The 12,950-nt window shown below is 51.3% G+C and overlaps 2 protein-coding genes across 3 annotated transcripts in view; one reads left to right on the forward strand and one right to left on the reverse strand.

Moving 5' to 3' along the window:
• The window catches only part of GRHL3 (grainyhead like transcription factor 3), a 123,169-nt gene extending 115,620 nt beyond the window's left edge, over positions 1-7,549 (reverse strand). The window contains exon 1 of the mRNA XM_064172506.1: positions 7,384-7,549. The gene's annotated coding sequence lies outside the window, so the exon portion shown is untranslated. The remainder of the gene's footprint in view (positions 1-7,383) is intronic.
• MYOM3 (myomesin 3) overlaps positions 1-12,950 on the forward strand; it is a 36,936-nt gene that overhangs the window by 12,908 nt on the left and 11,078 nt on the right. For both annotated transcript variants that reach the window (XM_064172501.1, XM_064172502.1), the window contains 11 exons: positions 2,780-2,963; positions 4,036-4,210; positions 4,749-4,870; positions 5,502-5,689; positions 6,450-6,576; positions 7,211-7,389; positions 7,466-7,580; positions 8,215-8,371; positions 9,463-9,572; positions 10,596-10,640; positions 10,756-10,892. In XM_064172501.1, coding sequence (XP_064028571.1) covers positions 2,780-2,963; positions 4,036-4,210; positions 4,749-4,870; positions 5,502-5,689; positions 6,450-6,576; positions 7,211-7,389; positions 7,466-7,580; positions 8,215-8,371; positions 9,463-9,572; positions 10,596-10,640; positions 10,756-10,892 — 1,539 coding nt within the window. The remainder of the gene's footprint in view (positions 1-2,779; positions 2,964-4,035; positions 4,211-4,748; positions 4,871-5,501; positions 5,690-6,449; positions 6,577-7,210; positions 7,390-7,465; positions 7,581-8,214; positions 8,372-9,462; positions 9,573-10,595; positions 10,641-10,755; positions 10,893-12,950) is intronic.

Below are 12,950 nucleotides of genomic sequence, written 5' to 3' on the forward strand. Positions count from 1 at the left end.
CTGTGCCAGCCCCTCAACCTATGATCCTAGGGTGCACTGGATGATCTCTAAGCTCTCTTCCAGCCTTCATCCTATGATCCTAGATTGCAGTAGATCATCTCTAAGGTCTGTGCCAGCCTTGATCCTATGATCCTAGGTTGCAGTAGATGATCTCTAAGGTCTGTGCCAGCCTTGATCCTATGATCCTAGGTTGCATTGGATGATCTCTAAGGTCTCTTTCAGCCTTCATCCTATGATCCTAGGTTGCAGTAGATGATCCCTATGGTCTCTTCCAGCTTTGATCCTATGATCCTAGGGTGCATTAAATGATTCCTAAGGTCTCTGCCAGTCTTGATCCTATGATCCCAGGTTGCAGTAGATGATCACTAAGCTCTCTTCCAGCCTTCATCCTATGATCCTAGGTTGCAGTAGATGATCTCTAAGGTCTCTTCCAGCCTTCATCCTATGATCCTAGGTTGCAGTAGATGATCCCTATGGTCTCTTCCAGCTTTGATCCTATGATCCTAGGTTGCAGTAGATGATCTATAAGCTCTCTTCCAGCCTTCATCCTATGATCCTAGGTTGCAGTAGATGATCTCTAAGCTCTCTTCCAGCCTTCATCCTATGATCCCAGGTTGCTGTAGTTCACCTCTAAGATCTGTGCCAGCCTTCATCCTATGAACCTAGGTTGCAGTAGATGATCTCTAAGGTCTGTGCCAGTCTTGATCCTATGATCCTAGGTTGCATTGGATGATCTCTAAGCTCACTTCGAGCTTTGATCCTATGATCCTAGGTTGCAGTCGATGATTTCTAAGGTCTGTACCAGACTTCCTCCTATGATCCCAGGTTGCATTACATGACCTCTAAGCTCTCTTCCAGCCTTGATCCTATGATACTAGGTTCCAGTAGATGATCTCTAAGTTCTCTTCCAGCCTTCATCCTATGATCCTAGGTTGCAGTAGATGATCTCTAAGTTCTCTTCCAGCTTTCATCCTATCATCCCAGGTTGCAGTAGATGATCTCTAAGCTCTCTTCCAGCCTTCATCCTATGATCCTAGGTTGCAGTAGATGATCTCTAAGTTCTCTTCCAGCTTTCATCCTATGATCCCAGGTTGCAGTAGATGATCTCTAAGTTCTCTTCCAGCCTTCATCCTATGATCCCAGGTTCCAGTAGATGATCTCTAAGCTCTCTTCCAGCTTTGATCCTATGATCCTAGGTTGCAGTAGATGATCTCTAAAGTCTGTGCCAGCCTTCATCCTATGATCCTAGGTTGCATTGGATGATCTCTAAGCTCTCTTCCAGCTTTGATCCTATGATCCTAGGGTGCATTAAATGATCTCTAAGGTCTCTTCCAGCCTTCATCCTATGATCCCAGGTTCCAGTAGATGATCTCTAAGCTCTCTTCCAGCCTTCATCCTATGATCCTAGGTTGCAGTAGATGATCTCTAAGGTCTCTTCCAGCCTTCATCCTATGATCCTAGGTTGCAGTAGATGATCCCTATGGTCTCTTCCAGCTTTGATCCTATGATCCTAGGTTGCATTGGATGATCTCTAAGCTCTCTTTCAGCTTTGATCCTATGATCCTAGGTTGCAGTAGATGATCTCTAAGGTCTGTGCCAGTCTTGATCCTATGATCCCAGGTTGCAGTAGATGACCTCTAAGCTCTCTTCCAGCCTTCATCCTATGATCCTAGGTTGCAGTAGATGATCTCTAAGGTCTGTGCCAGCCTTGATCCTATGATCCTAGGTTGCATTGGATGATCTCTAAGGTCTGTGCCAGCCTTGATCCTATGATCCTAGGTTGCAGTAGATGATCACTTAGCTCTCTTCCAGCCTTCATCCTATGATCCTAGGTTGCAGTAGATGATCCCTATGGTCTATGCCAGACTTCCTCCTATGATCCTAGGTTGCAGTAGATAATCTCTAAAGTCTGTGCCAGCCTTGATCCTATGATTCTAGGTTGCAGTCGATGATCTCTAAGCTCTCTTCCAGCCTTCATCCTATGATCCTAGGTTGCAGTAGATGATCTCTAAGCTCTCTTCCAGCTTTGATCCTATGATCCTAGGTTGCAGTCGATGATCTCTAAGGTCTCTTCCAGCCTTCATCCTATGATCCTAGGTTGCAGTAGATGATCTCTAAGGTCTGTGCCAGTCTTGATCCTATGATCCCAGGTTGCAGTAGATGATCTCTAAGCTCTCTTCCAGCCTTCATCCTATGATCCCAGGTTGCAGTAGTTCATCTCTAAGGTCTGTGCCAGCCTTGATCCTATGATCCTAGGTTGCAGTAGATGATCTCTAAGGTCTGTGCCAGCCTTGATCCTATGATCCTAGGTTGCAGTAGATGATCCCTATGGTCTATGCCAGACTTCCTCCTATGATCCTAGGTTGCAGTAGATAATCTCTAAAGTCTGTGCCAGCCTTCATCCTATGATCCTAGGTTGCAGTAGATTATCCCTATGGTCTATGCCAGACTTCCTCCTATGATCCTAGGTTGCAGTAGATAATCTCTAAAGTCTGTGCCAGCCTTCATCCTATGATCCTAGGTTGCAGTAGATGATCTCTAAGGTCTGTGCCAGCCTTGATCCTATGATCCTAGCTTGCATTGGATGATCTCTAAGCTCTCTTTCAGCCTTCATCCTATGATCCTATCAAAATCCCAAGGTTCCTTTCTTGTCTTTCACATAGTGCCAAGTTGGAGGGGACCCCAAGGACCATCTGGGAAAAATCAGATTTGCTACTGCTCAGGAAGCTCTTAGGCTCAGGCAAAAGCATGAGTTTAACCCAGGCCTTTTCTTTTGCAGTCGGTGGCAGGCAGCAGCTCTTGGCAGGTGGTGAACCAGGAGCTGCCAGCCTGCTCCCCGCGGTTTGCACTCTTTGACCTCGTGGAGGGAAAATCCTACTGCTTCCGTGTGAGATCTGCTAACAAGTATGGAATCAGTGACCCATCCCTGCCCAGCGAGCCTGTAACTGCTGGAGCAAAGCTAGGTAATGAGCCCATGAATATGTAATGAAATGGGAAGGGAGAGGCAGGACGGGATCAGTGTCTGGCTCCCCTGCCCTGCCTTCCCTTCCCTTCGAACTTCAGGGGATATGGTTACACAGCAGCGGCTTTGATAGCAGGAAACCCTCAGAGCCTTAAATCCCCCTTTAATTACTCTGCAGTTGGTCATGGCAGTGTAAATCTAAGCAGGGAATCACTTTTAATGAAATCAGAAAGGGTTGAAGCCTGTGGCTAATCCCAGCCTGCTTCCGGCACCGCCTGCCAAAGAGGCTCCACAGGGCACTGCTGGAGGAGCCTGAGGGCCGAGCTCACTGCTGCTGCAGCCACCTGAAGGGACTTTGTGGAGAGGCTGCTGCTGGGCTCTGCTCACAGCTAGTTGGAGACAGAAGGAGGAGGAATGGCCTCAAGCTGAAGCTGGGGAGGTTTGGTTTGGACATTAAGAGAAAGGTTGGCATGGAGAGAGTGGTCAGGGACTGGAGTGAGCTGCCCAGGAAGGTGGTGGAGTCACCCACCCTGGAACCAACACCGACTCTCAGCAATTTTGCTGACCACAGGTGTTAGGCTGGACTCAATCTCAGAGGTCTCTTCCAGCCTCAATGATTGTGTGGTGATAGGATGAGTGGCAATGGCTTGAAACTGGAGCAGATCACCAGGACTAAGTCCTGCACCACATCCCTGGGCGGGCTCGAAACCCGTGGAGATGTGGTGCTGAGGGCAATGGGACAGAGGTGACCTGGCAGTGCTGGGGTAAGGGCTGGCCCCCAGGATATTGGAGGCCATTTCCAACCTTAGCAACCCTTTGCATGTCTCTGGTACTTTGCTCTGCTTTGAAATCAGTGCTGGAGCCAAGTGAGGGTTGGGCTCTTCTCACCAGAACAAGTTGGAGGGTAGAAGAGTCCTGCAGAGGGACCTTGCCAGGCTGGCTGGGTGGGAGCATGAACCAACTAGGCCAACTCCCTGCTGGCTTTCTAGAACCTTCAATCATTTTTCTCTACATCTTTTTTTCCCTCTTTTTTTTCTTTTCCCCCCTCCCACTCATTTTTTTTGTGTCTTTAGCTACTCTGCCTCCACCATCTCAGGTTTTAGCTTTCAGAGACACCAAGACATCTGTGGTTTTGCAGTGGGATAAGTTAAAGGATGGTCTGGAGCCTCTTGGCTACTACATTTACTGCCGGGAGACCGGGACAGAGGAATGGCAAACAGTCAACAACAAGCCTGTGACCTGCAATGAGTGAGTTCAGCTCTTGTGCTTCACTGATGCTGCCAGTTTGGGTCCTTCTGGTTGGGGTTGGAGTCCTCTTTCAGATAAGTACAGAACTTCCTTCACTGCACACACTCACACAACCACCACAGCCTCTTCTGGAGCTGAAAGTTTCCTTTAGGGAGTCACAGAATGGTTTAGGTTGGAAAGGGATCTCAAAGATCATCCAGTGCCAACCTCCCTGCCATGGGTAGTGACACTTCTCACCAGCCCAGGGTGCTCAAGGTCTCATCCAGCCTGGTCCTGAACACCTCCAGGGAGGTTGTGCAGCACAGAAGATCACATTGGGTGCTTCTGTGCTCCACAACCTCCCTGGAGGTGCTCAGGACCAGGTTGGATGAGGCCTTGAGCAACCTGCTCTAGTGGGAGCTGTCCCTGCCTATGGCAGGGGGGTTGGAACTGGTTGATCCTTGAAGTCCCTTGATTCTCTAAGAGGCTTTGTTGGCTGTTCCAAAGCCTCTTCCCCTCTCCTTGGAGGAAACACAACCACCTGCATTTGCTCTCCTAGATTTACTGTTCCCGGGCTGCAGCCTGGAAAGGAGTATGTCTTCTGTGTGAAATCTGTCAGTGAGGCAGGACTGAGTGAGAGCTCACCAGAGACAGATCCCATCGTTGTGAGGCCAGCCATAGGTGAGTGCTGCCCTGCACACCACACGAGGCCCTGAGAGCTGAGCTTTCACACTCAGCCTTCACTGCATGGAGCAGGAATCAGGCTGAGCAGAGAAGCAAAGCACCAGGGAGATGAGTTTCTTGTGCCCTGCAGCTTCTGTCATCAGTTACACTCGTCAAGAGTGGGCAGAGTTCATCAGTACTTGGGCTTAGCAGTGTGTGACATTGCCAGCATCAGTGTTTGGCTCTGCTGGTCACTTGCAGTCAGGGCTGTGAACTTCCCTAGGGCAACCACAACCTAGCAACCTCTTCCTGCCTGCCTTCCCTCCTCTCCTGCCTCCTTGCCTTGCCTTCCTCCACACCCATAATCGATCTTCCCCACTGCATCCCTCCACTGCTTCCACCTTTCCTATTGGACAAGCAAGGAACGTTCTGAGCCACATCTCCGACTTGCTGTCACTTCCAAACAAAACTCTGTTCAGTTTCTAACAACTTACACTGCAGGAGTTAGGAGACCTCACCACAGACAGAACCACACGGGGTAGGAGCAGACAGAGATTTCCTCAGCTCTCTCCATCCCATCCCATCCCTGCACCTCTGCTCCCTGTGCCTAGAGCCTAAGTCTGCCTCTTCTCTCTCCCCTGATGTGCAGCTTGTCCATCAGCACCCTATGGCTTTGCTCTCCTGCACTGCGGGAAGGCAGAGATGACCATCAGTTGGCAAGCCCCAAGGCACAAGGGAGGCACAAAGATCCTGGGCTATTTCCTAGACCAGCACGACGCAGCTGAGCCAGACTGGCATGAAGTGAACGCTGAGCCAATCCCTCGGCGCCTGCACAGGGTACTGTGTCCCAGGGGCGCCAGCGCTGCCCTCCAAGCCGCTGGGAAACGCAGCTCCAGCAAGGGACATGGCACAGAATCCCAGCACGGTGGAGGTTGGAAGGGACCTCTGGGGATCACCTAGTCCAACCCCCAACCCTGCTCCAGCAGGGCACCCACAGCAGCTTGCCCAGGAGCACAATGGGGGTTGGAAGCTCTGCAGAGAAAGAGACCTACAGAAGGGCTGGGGAGGGACTATTGATAAGGTCTGGTCATGAGAGGAGGAGGAGGAATGGGTTTGAAGTGGCAGAGAGGAGATTGAAACTGCATGTTAGGAGGAAGTTCTTTGCAGTGAGGGTGGTGAGACACTGGCACAGGCTGCCCAGGGGGGTTGTGGAGCACAGAAGCACAGAATGTAATCGAAGGTCACAACCTCCCTGGAGGTGTTCAGGACCAGGCTGGATGAGGCCTTCAGTGACCTGTTCTAGTGGGAGATGTCCCGGTCTATAGCTGAGCTTTGCAGGCCTCTTCCAGCTTAAACCATTCTCTGACTCCACAAGCTGCAGGCTTCCAGCACCCTCACATCTAAGAAGTTTCTCCTTCTGTTGAGGTGGAACCTTCTGGATTCCAGTTTGTGCCCCTTGGCCTTTGTCTTGTCACTGGGCACAAGAGTCTGGCCCCAGGGCTTGTTCTACTGCCTCTAGTCCAGAACTCTCTCCCTCTCCTCTCAGGACTGTGCCCATGCAGGGCTGTGATAACCTTTTGCTCCTCTGCACCCCCAGGTGAGCAGCCTCAGGGAAGGTCACCTGTACGAGTTCCGCGCCTGTGCAATGAACATGGCTGGCGTTGGGCAGCTCTCAGAGCCCAGCGACTTGTTCAAATGTGAGGAGTGGACAATGCCAGAGCCAGGTACCTCTTGAGTGAAAACAGTCAGCAAAGTGTTGCCAGTTCCACCAGATCACCCTTCTGTGAATTCAAGGGGCTTGTGAGAACTCCAGGCCTGTGTAGAGGAGGCTCCCAGTAGCTAAGGACACTCAAGGAAGAGAGAGCACTCAGACATTTTAGTGCTGTTGCTTCCAGGGAAGGAAGAATCTGGATCTAATAGCTGAAAGTCTTTGTATGTCACCCCAAAGCAAGCAACAAGAAGCCAACTGCTGCATGCTTTATTTTGGAGCCTACCTCTGCAGTCCATTAGAATCATAGTCACAGAATCAGTCAGGGGTGGAAGGGACCACAACGATCAGCCAGCTCCAACCCCCCTGCCATGCCCAGGGACACCGTACCCTAGAGTAGGCTGCACACAGCCTCATCCAGCCTGGCCTTAAACACCTCCAGGGATGGGAAGGCCTCCCCAGAGGCCCAGCATGGGGGAGGGTTGGAATGGAGCTCTGGAGATCATCTGGTCCAACCCCCCTGACAAAGCAGGTGGGCCTAGATCAGAGACTTGTTATTTTAACCCTCTCCACTTTCTGACCTCCAACTCAAAGTGCTGCCAGCTGCATTTTTGAGGCCAGTGCCTGCCAGCCTGCCTTTCTTTGAACAGGTCCTCCCTATGATGTGAAGTGCACTGAAGTGAGAGACTCATCCCTGATGCTCCACTGGGAAGCTCCACTCTACACAGGAGCAGCTCCACTCACAGGCTATTCCGTGGAGATGTGTGAAGAAGGCTCAGAGGAGTGGAAACAAATAAATAAGCAGCCCATAGGCAGCACTCACCTGAAGGTCTGTATCTGCACGTAGCATCCCACTACTGCTTCCTGACCAGCTCTCTGTTCATTGCTGCTGTTGTTTCCTGCAGGTTTCAGATCTGGAGGCAGGGAAGTGCTACATTTTCAGAGTAAGAGCACTGAACAAGGCTGGAGTTGGACCTCCTTCGCTCCCCTCAGATCCTGTGGTGGCTAAAACCAAACCTGGTATGAAAGGGAGAGATATGAGGTTGTGTGAGAGTGAATCCTGTGCTGACTCTGCTGAAGAACTGCTTTGGGAAACATCAGCCACATGTGTGCTGCCAAGAACCTCAGCACACAACCACCCTGGGCAGCCTGTGCCAGAGTCTCACCACCCTGATACCAAAGAACTTCTTGCTCAGCTCCAGTCTAACACTGCTCTGCCTCAGCTCCAAACCATTTCCTCTTGGCCTGTCTCTAGACACTCTCAGGAAAAATCTATCTGCAGCCTTTCTGCAGGATCCCTTCAGCTATTGTTAGGCAGCTCCAAGGTCCCCCTGGAGTCTTCTCTCCAGGCTGCACACCCCCAGCTCCCTCAGCCTGTTCTCGCAGCAGAGCTGCTCCAGCCCTTGGCTCATCTTTGTGGCCTCCTCTGGCCCCACTCCAGCAGCTCTGTGTCCTTCTGATGCTGGGGACAGCAGACCTGGACACAGTATTAGAAGCTGAGCCTCAGCAGAGCAGAGCAAAGGGGCCAATTAGCAAACCAAACTGCCTAAAGGAGTTGGCTGCAGCTGGACACTGGTTTGTTGAGTTGGGTGTCCAGAAGCTGAGCTCTGATGTGTGTGGTAAGGAATCTCCTGTGGGTTTTTCCATCATGCAGGCACAAATGAAATTGAACTTGGAGTGGATGAGGAGGGGTTCATTTATCTGGCTTTTGAAGCACCTGAGAAGAATGACTCCTCTGAATTTATCTGGGCAAAGGACTACAAAGGACCACCAGATGCTGACAGGGTGCAGGCTGAGGAGAAAGGCAATAAGTGAGTAGATCATACACAGTGAGCGAGCTGTGGACTGCTGACTGAAGAACACATTCAACACTGAGACAGAAGTGAAGCCAAATGCTTCCCTTCCCTCCTTCCAACATGCAGCTACAACACACAGCTGCAATCCCTGATTCTCAGCTCTGGTGTCCATGAAATGAGACATTCAGTGCAATCTTCAGGTCTCAAAGGTAGGAATCAGACAACATATTGTGAATCATGAAACGAGAGCATGGCTCAGGCTGGAAGTGACCTCAGAGCTCATCTGCTCCACAACCTCCCTGGAGGTGTTCAGGACCAGGCTGCATGAGGCCTTGAGCTACTTGTTCTAGTGGGAGGTGTCCCTGCCTATGGCAGGGGGTTGAAACTGGATGAGCTTTGAAGGTCTCTTCTTTCATGGAAGCCATGGGGAGGTGCCCCATGCCTAGGGGCACCTCCCAGCTAGACTCAGCTGCTCAAGGCCTCATCCAGCCTGGCCTTGAGCACCCCCAAGCAGGAGGCAGCCATAACCTCCCTGGGCGGCCTGTGCCAGACTCTCCACACCCTCCTACTGAAGAACTTCTTCCAGCTCCAGTCTAACCCTGCTCTGCCTCAGCTTCAAACCATTCCCCTTTGGCCTGTCTCTAGACACCCTTATGAAAAGTCCCTCTGCAGCCTTCCTGGAGGACCCCTCAAGGTATCAAAAGGCAGCTCTGAGGGTCCCTTTGCTCCTCAGTGTCACACATAAATGACAAAGAGCACTCCCTTGGGGTGGCCCAGGTGTACAAAGGCATTGGTGTCTGCCGCAGAAGGCATCAGGCTTGAAGAAAAGATGATGATGATGACAATGAGAGAATCATGGTCAGGGTTGGAAGGGACTGCAGGTGCACACTGCTGGCTCCTGTTGTGCTTCTCATCCAGCAGCACCCCCAGGTCCCTCTCCTCAGGGCTGCTCTCCAGCCACTCACTGCCCAGCCTGGATTGGTGCTTGGCATTGCCTCGACCTTGCACTTGGTCTTGTTGAACCTCATGAGGTTGGCTTGTTCCAACATGATGATGATTGTCTTTCTTTCTTTCTTTCTTTCTTTCTTTCTTTCTTTCTTTCTTAGATCTAAGCTCAAACTGAAAGACCCTTCAGAAAAGGACCTGGGGATCTATTCAGTGGAGGTCACAGATGTGGATGATGATATCTCTGCCAGCTGCACCTTAACAAAAGAAGGTAAAAGCTAAGAACTGACCAGAACAAAAAGCACAATTGGCTAAGATTGGATGTTCAGAGTCAAGTTTCCTGCAGAGCAACAGCAAGGGACTGAGTTCACTTCATGGGAGTGACATCATTAGAAAGATGCTTCTCATTCCTTGAAGGCTCAGGGCTGGCTTCTTTTACAGCCCCACTAAGAAAAGCTTCCATGCTTCTAGAAAGTCATTTTTCCATCACAGTTCAGATTTCACAGCTACACTATCCCAGAGATTGCAAACTTCCTGAACATGCTTCTTGAATTGGTACAATCAACATTGGGTTCAGAGATTCAGAGAATGGGTTGGGTTGGAAAGGGACCTCAAAGATCATCCAGTGCCAACCTCCCTGCCACGGGTAGGGACACCTCTCACCAGCCCAGGCTGCTTAAGGTCTCATCCAACCTGGGCTTGAACACCTCCAGGGAGGTTGTGGAGCACAGAATCACCCAGTATGATCGAAGATCACATTGGGTGATTCTGTGCTCCACAACCCCCCTGGGCAACCTGTGCCAGTGTCTCACTCACCCTCACTCTCTGTGCTCCACAACCCCCCTGGGCAACCTGTGCCAGTGTCTCACTCACCCTCACTCTCTGTGCTCCACAAACCCCCTGGGCAACCTGTGCCAGTGTCTCCTTCACCCTCACTCTCTGTGCTCCACAACCCCCCTGGGCAATCTGCCAGCGTCTCACTCACCCTCACTCTCTGTGCTCCACAACCCCCCTGGGCAATCTGTGCCAGTGTCTCCCTCACCCTCCCTCTAAAGGATTTCTTCCACTCTCCAATCTAAGTCTCCCCTCCTCCAGCTCCAATCCATCTCCTCTCATCCTATCACTACAAGTCCCTTCACAACCCGTTCTGGTCCCCACCACCACCTGCTGCTTTGTCATTGTTATCCTCTTTTAGACATAAATGAAGCTTATTAACAAATTCAATTAAGCCAAGAGGATGAATCTGCTTTGGCCCAGCTGCACTTAGCTAAATGACTTCTTCTTTGTATTTCAGATCTGGAGAAGCTCTTGAAACGCAGCCATGAAATCAGGAACCCCTGTGAGTGGGAACCTCATGTGTGGAGCCTGAAAGGGGAACCTTGGCACAACCCTGGCTGAGCCCAGGCCTGTGGTTTGTCTGTGAACTCCCCTCTGTGGTTCTCTTTGTTTTGCAGTGATCAAGCTGCTATCTGGATGGAATGTTGATGTTCTGGAGAAAGGAGAAGTGAGGCTGTGGTTGGAGGTTGAAAAGCTGTCACCAAAGGCAGAGCTGCATTTGGTCTTCAATGACAAGGAGCTCACAAGCACTCCTGTGTGTGCTGGGTGGTTTGCTTTGGGTTTAGTTCTGCCTTTACCTTCCCCCTGCTGAACACAGAGCAAGTGAATATGTTTGTTGCCCAGGGAGGTCATGGATGCCCTTCCCAGGAGGTGTCCAACCTCAGGTTGGATGAGGCCTTGAGTGACCTGTCCTAGTGGGAGGGGTCCCTGCCTATGGCAAGGGGGGATTGGAACTGACTGAGCTTCGAGGTCCCTTCCAATCCAAAGCATTCTGTGCTGTTTCTCAAGCTGTCCAGTCCCAGGCTGAAGCAAAGCTGCAGCACTGAGGGTGTTATTTAAAGGCAGTGTAACATTCCTCAGTGCTGTGGCAGTGAACATCCCCTCCTTGCCCAGCTTTCCTGCTGCCCCACTCCCAAGAGGCTCTGACAATCCTGCTGCCCTTTAGAGGGGAATTTTCTGCCCTTTAGAGGGGGACTTTCTGCCAGCAAACCTCAGCTGCTCATCACTCATCTGATGCCACAAAGCCATCCCTGCAGCTTCATCTGGGATGCAGAAACTCAGCTCACTTCAGTGGCTGCTAAAGAAATGCCAGCATAAGACAGGATCTCCTGCAAGGGTAGGCTGAGGGAGCTGGGGGTGCTCAGCCTGGAGAAGAGAAGGCTCTGGGGAGACCTTAGAGCTGAAGGGGCTATAAGCAGGCTGCAGAGGGACTCTTAGCAGAGGCCTGCAGGGACAGGATGAGGGCAATGGTTTGAAATGGGAGCAGAGCAGAGGGAGATTGGCTGTTAGGAACAAGTTCTGCAGCAGGAGGCTGCTGGAACACTGCAGCTGGTTGCCCTGGGAGGTAGCTGAGGGCTCGTCCCTGGAGATATTCAAGGTGAGGCTGGACAAGGCTCTGAGCAACCTGCTCTAGTGCAGAATATCCCTGCTGAGTGCAGGGCGGTTGGACTGGACAACTTTTGGAGGTCCCTTCCAACCCAAATCATTCTCTGCCTCTATGATTCTATTTCTTTGACCTGTGCACAGTTCACTCTGGTGCAGGCTAAAAGCAGTGAGGGAAGTGACTTCTTCCTCAGTCTGTGGCCCTGCACCATGTGTTACAGTGCACCCCAACCTCCTGATCCCGACTGGAAGCTGCTTCAGCCTCTCCTTGCCTTCCCCTATCAAGTTAATAGTCCAACACTTAGAGAACATTTGGAGTGACAGGGCCAGAGGGGAGAACAGTTGAGAATTAAGAGAAGCATAAATCATCCTCCTGTCAGTTCAGTGCAGTGTTCAGTGCCCAGGGAACACAGACAGCAGCTGGAACAAAGGGAGAGGGCTGGAGCAGAGGATTTCAGAGCTGTTACTGCCATGCCGGGGGGGTGTGTGTGTTAAAGCAATGGTTAGCAAATGTCTTGCAGGCTCTGCCTCTTCTGCACTGGAGAGCTGAGATGTTGTGGCTGAGCACAAAGCCTTTGCTGAGCTCTCTGTAAGGACAATATTTGCTGAGAGCAAACAAGGCAGCAGGGCAGCAGGAGGATGGTTGTGTGTAAGCACCTGACAGCTTTCAGGGTGTATGCTGAAAAGCTGCAGCAGTGTTTGCACAAGGGCAGGAGGGTGGCAACGTTACACCTCGTCACCCAGATATGCTCCTGCATGCCACAGAGCTGCAGGGAACTGCCATGCTTCTGTGGCACTGAAAATCAGAAGGGAGATGAAAGGTCTCCAAGATCAGCAAGAATGAAGCTGCTGTGTGGGGTGGCTGCAACAGGAGCTTTATCCCAAAGTTCTGCTCTAAGCAATCCTGCTCTGCCTGCACACAAATCCTACCTTATACATAAATCCTACTCTACTTGTACACAGAATCAAGCAGACTGGAAGAGAGCTCCAAGCTCAGCCAGCCCAAACTAGCACCCAGCCCTGTCCAGCCAACCAGACCATGGCACTAAGTGCCCCAGACAGGCTTGGCTTCAACACCTCCAGCCACAGCCACTCCACCACCTCCCTGGGCAGCCCATTCCAATGCCAATCACTCTCTCTGACAACAACTTCCTCCTCACATCCAGCCTCAACCTGCCCTGGCACAGCTTGAGGCTGCATCCCCTCCTTC

This window comes from Pogoniulus pusillus, chromosome 37, assembly GCF_015220805.1.
Source record: "Pogoniulus pusillus isolate bPogPus1 chromosome 37, bPogPus1.pri, whole genome shotgun sequence".
Classification (NCBI taxonomy): Eukaryota; Metazoa; Chordata; class Aves; order Piciformes; family Lybiidae; genus Pogoniulus; species Pogoniulus pusillus.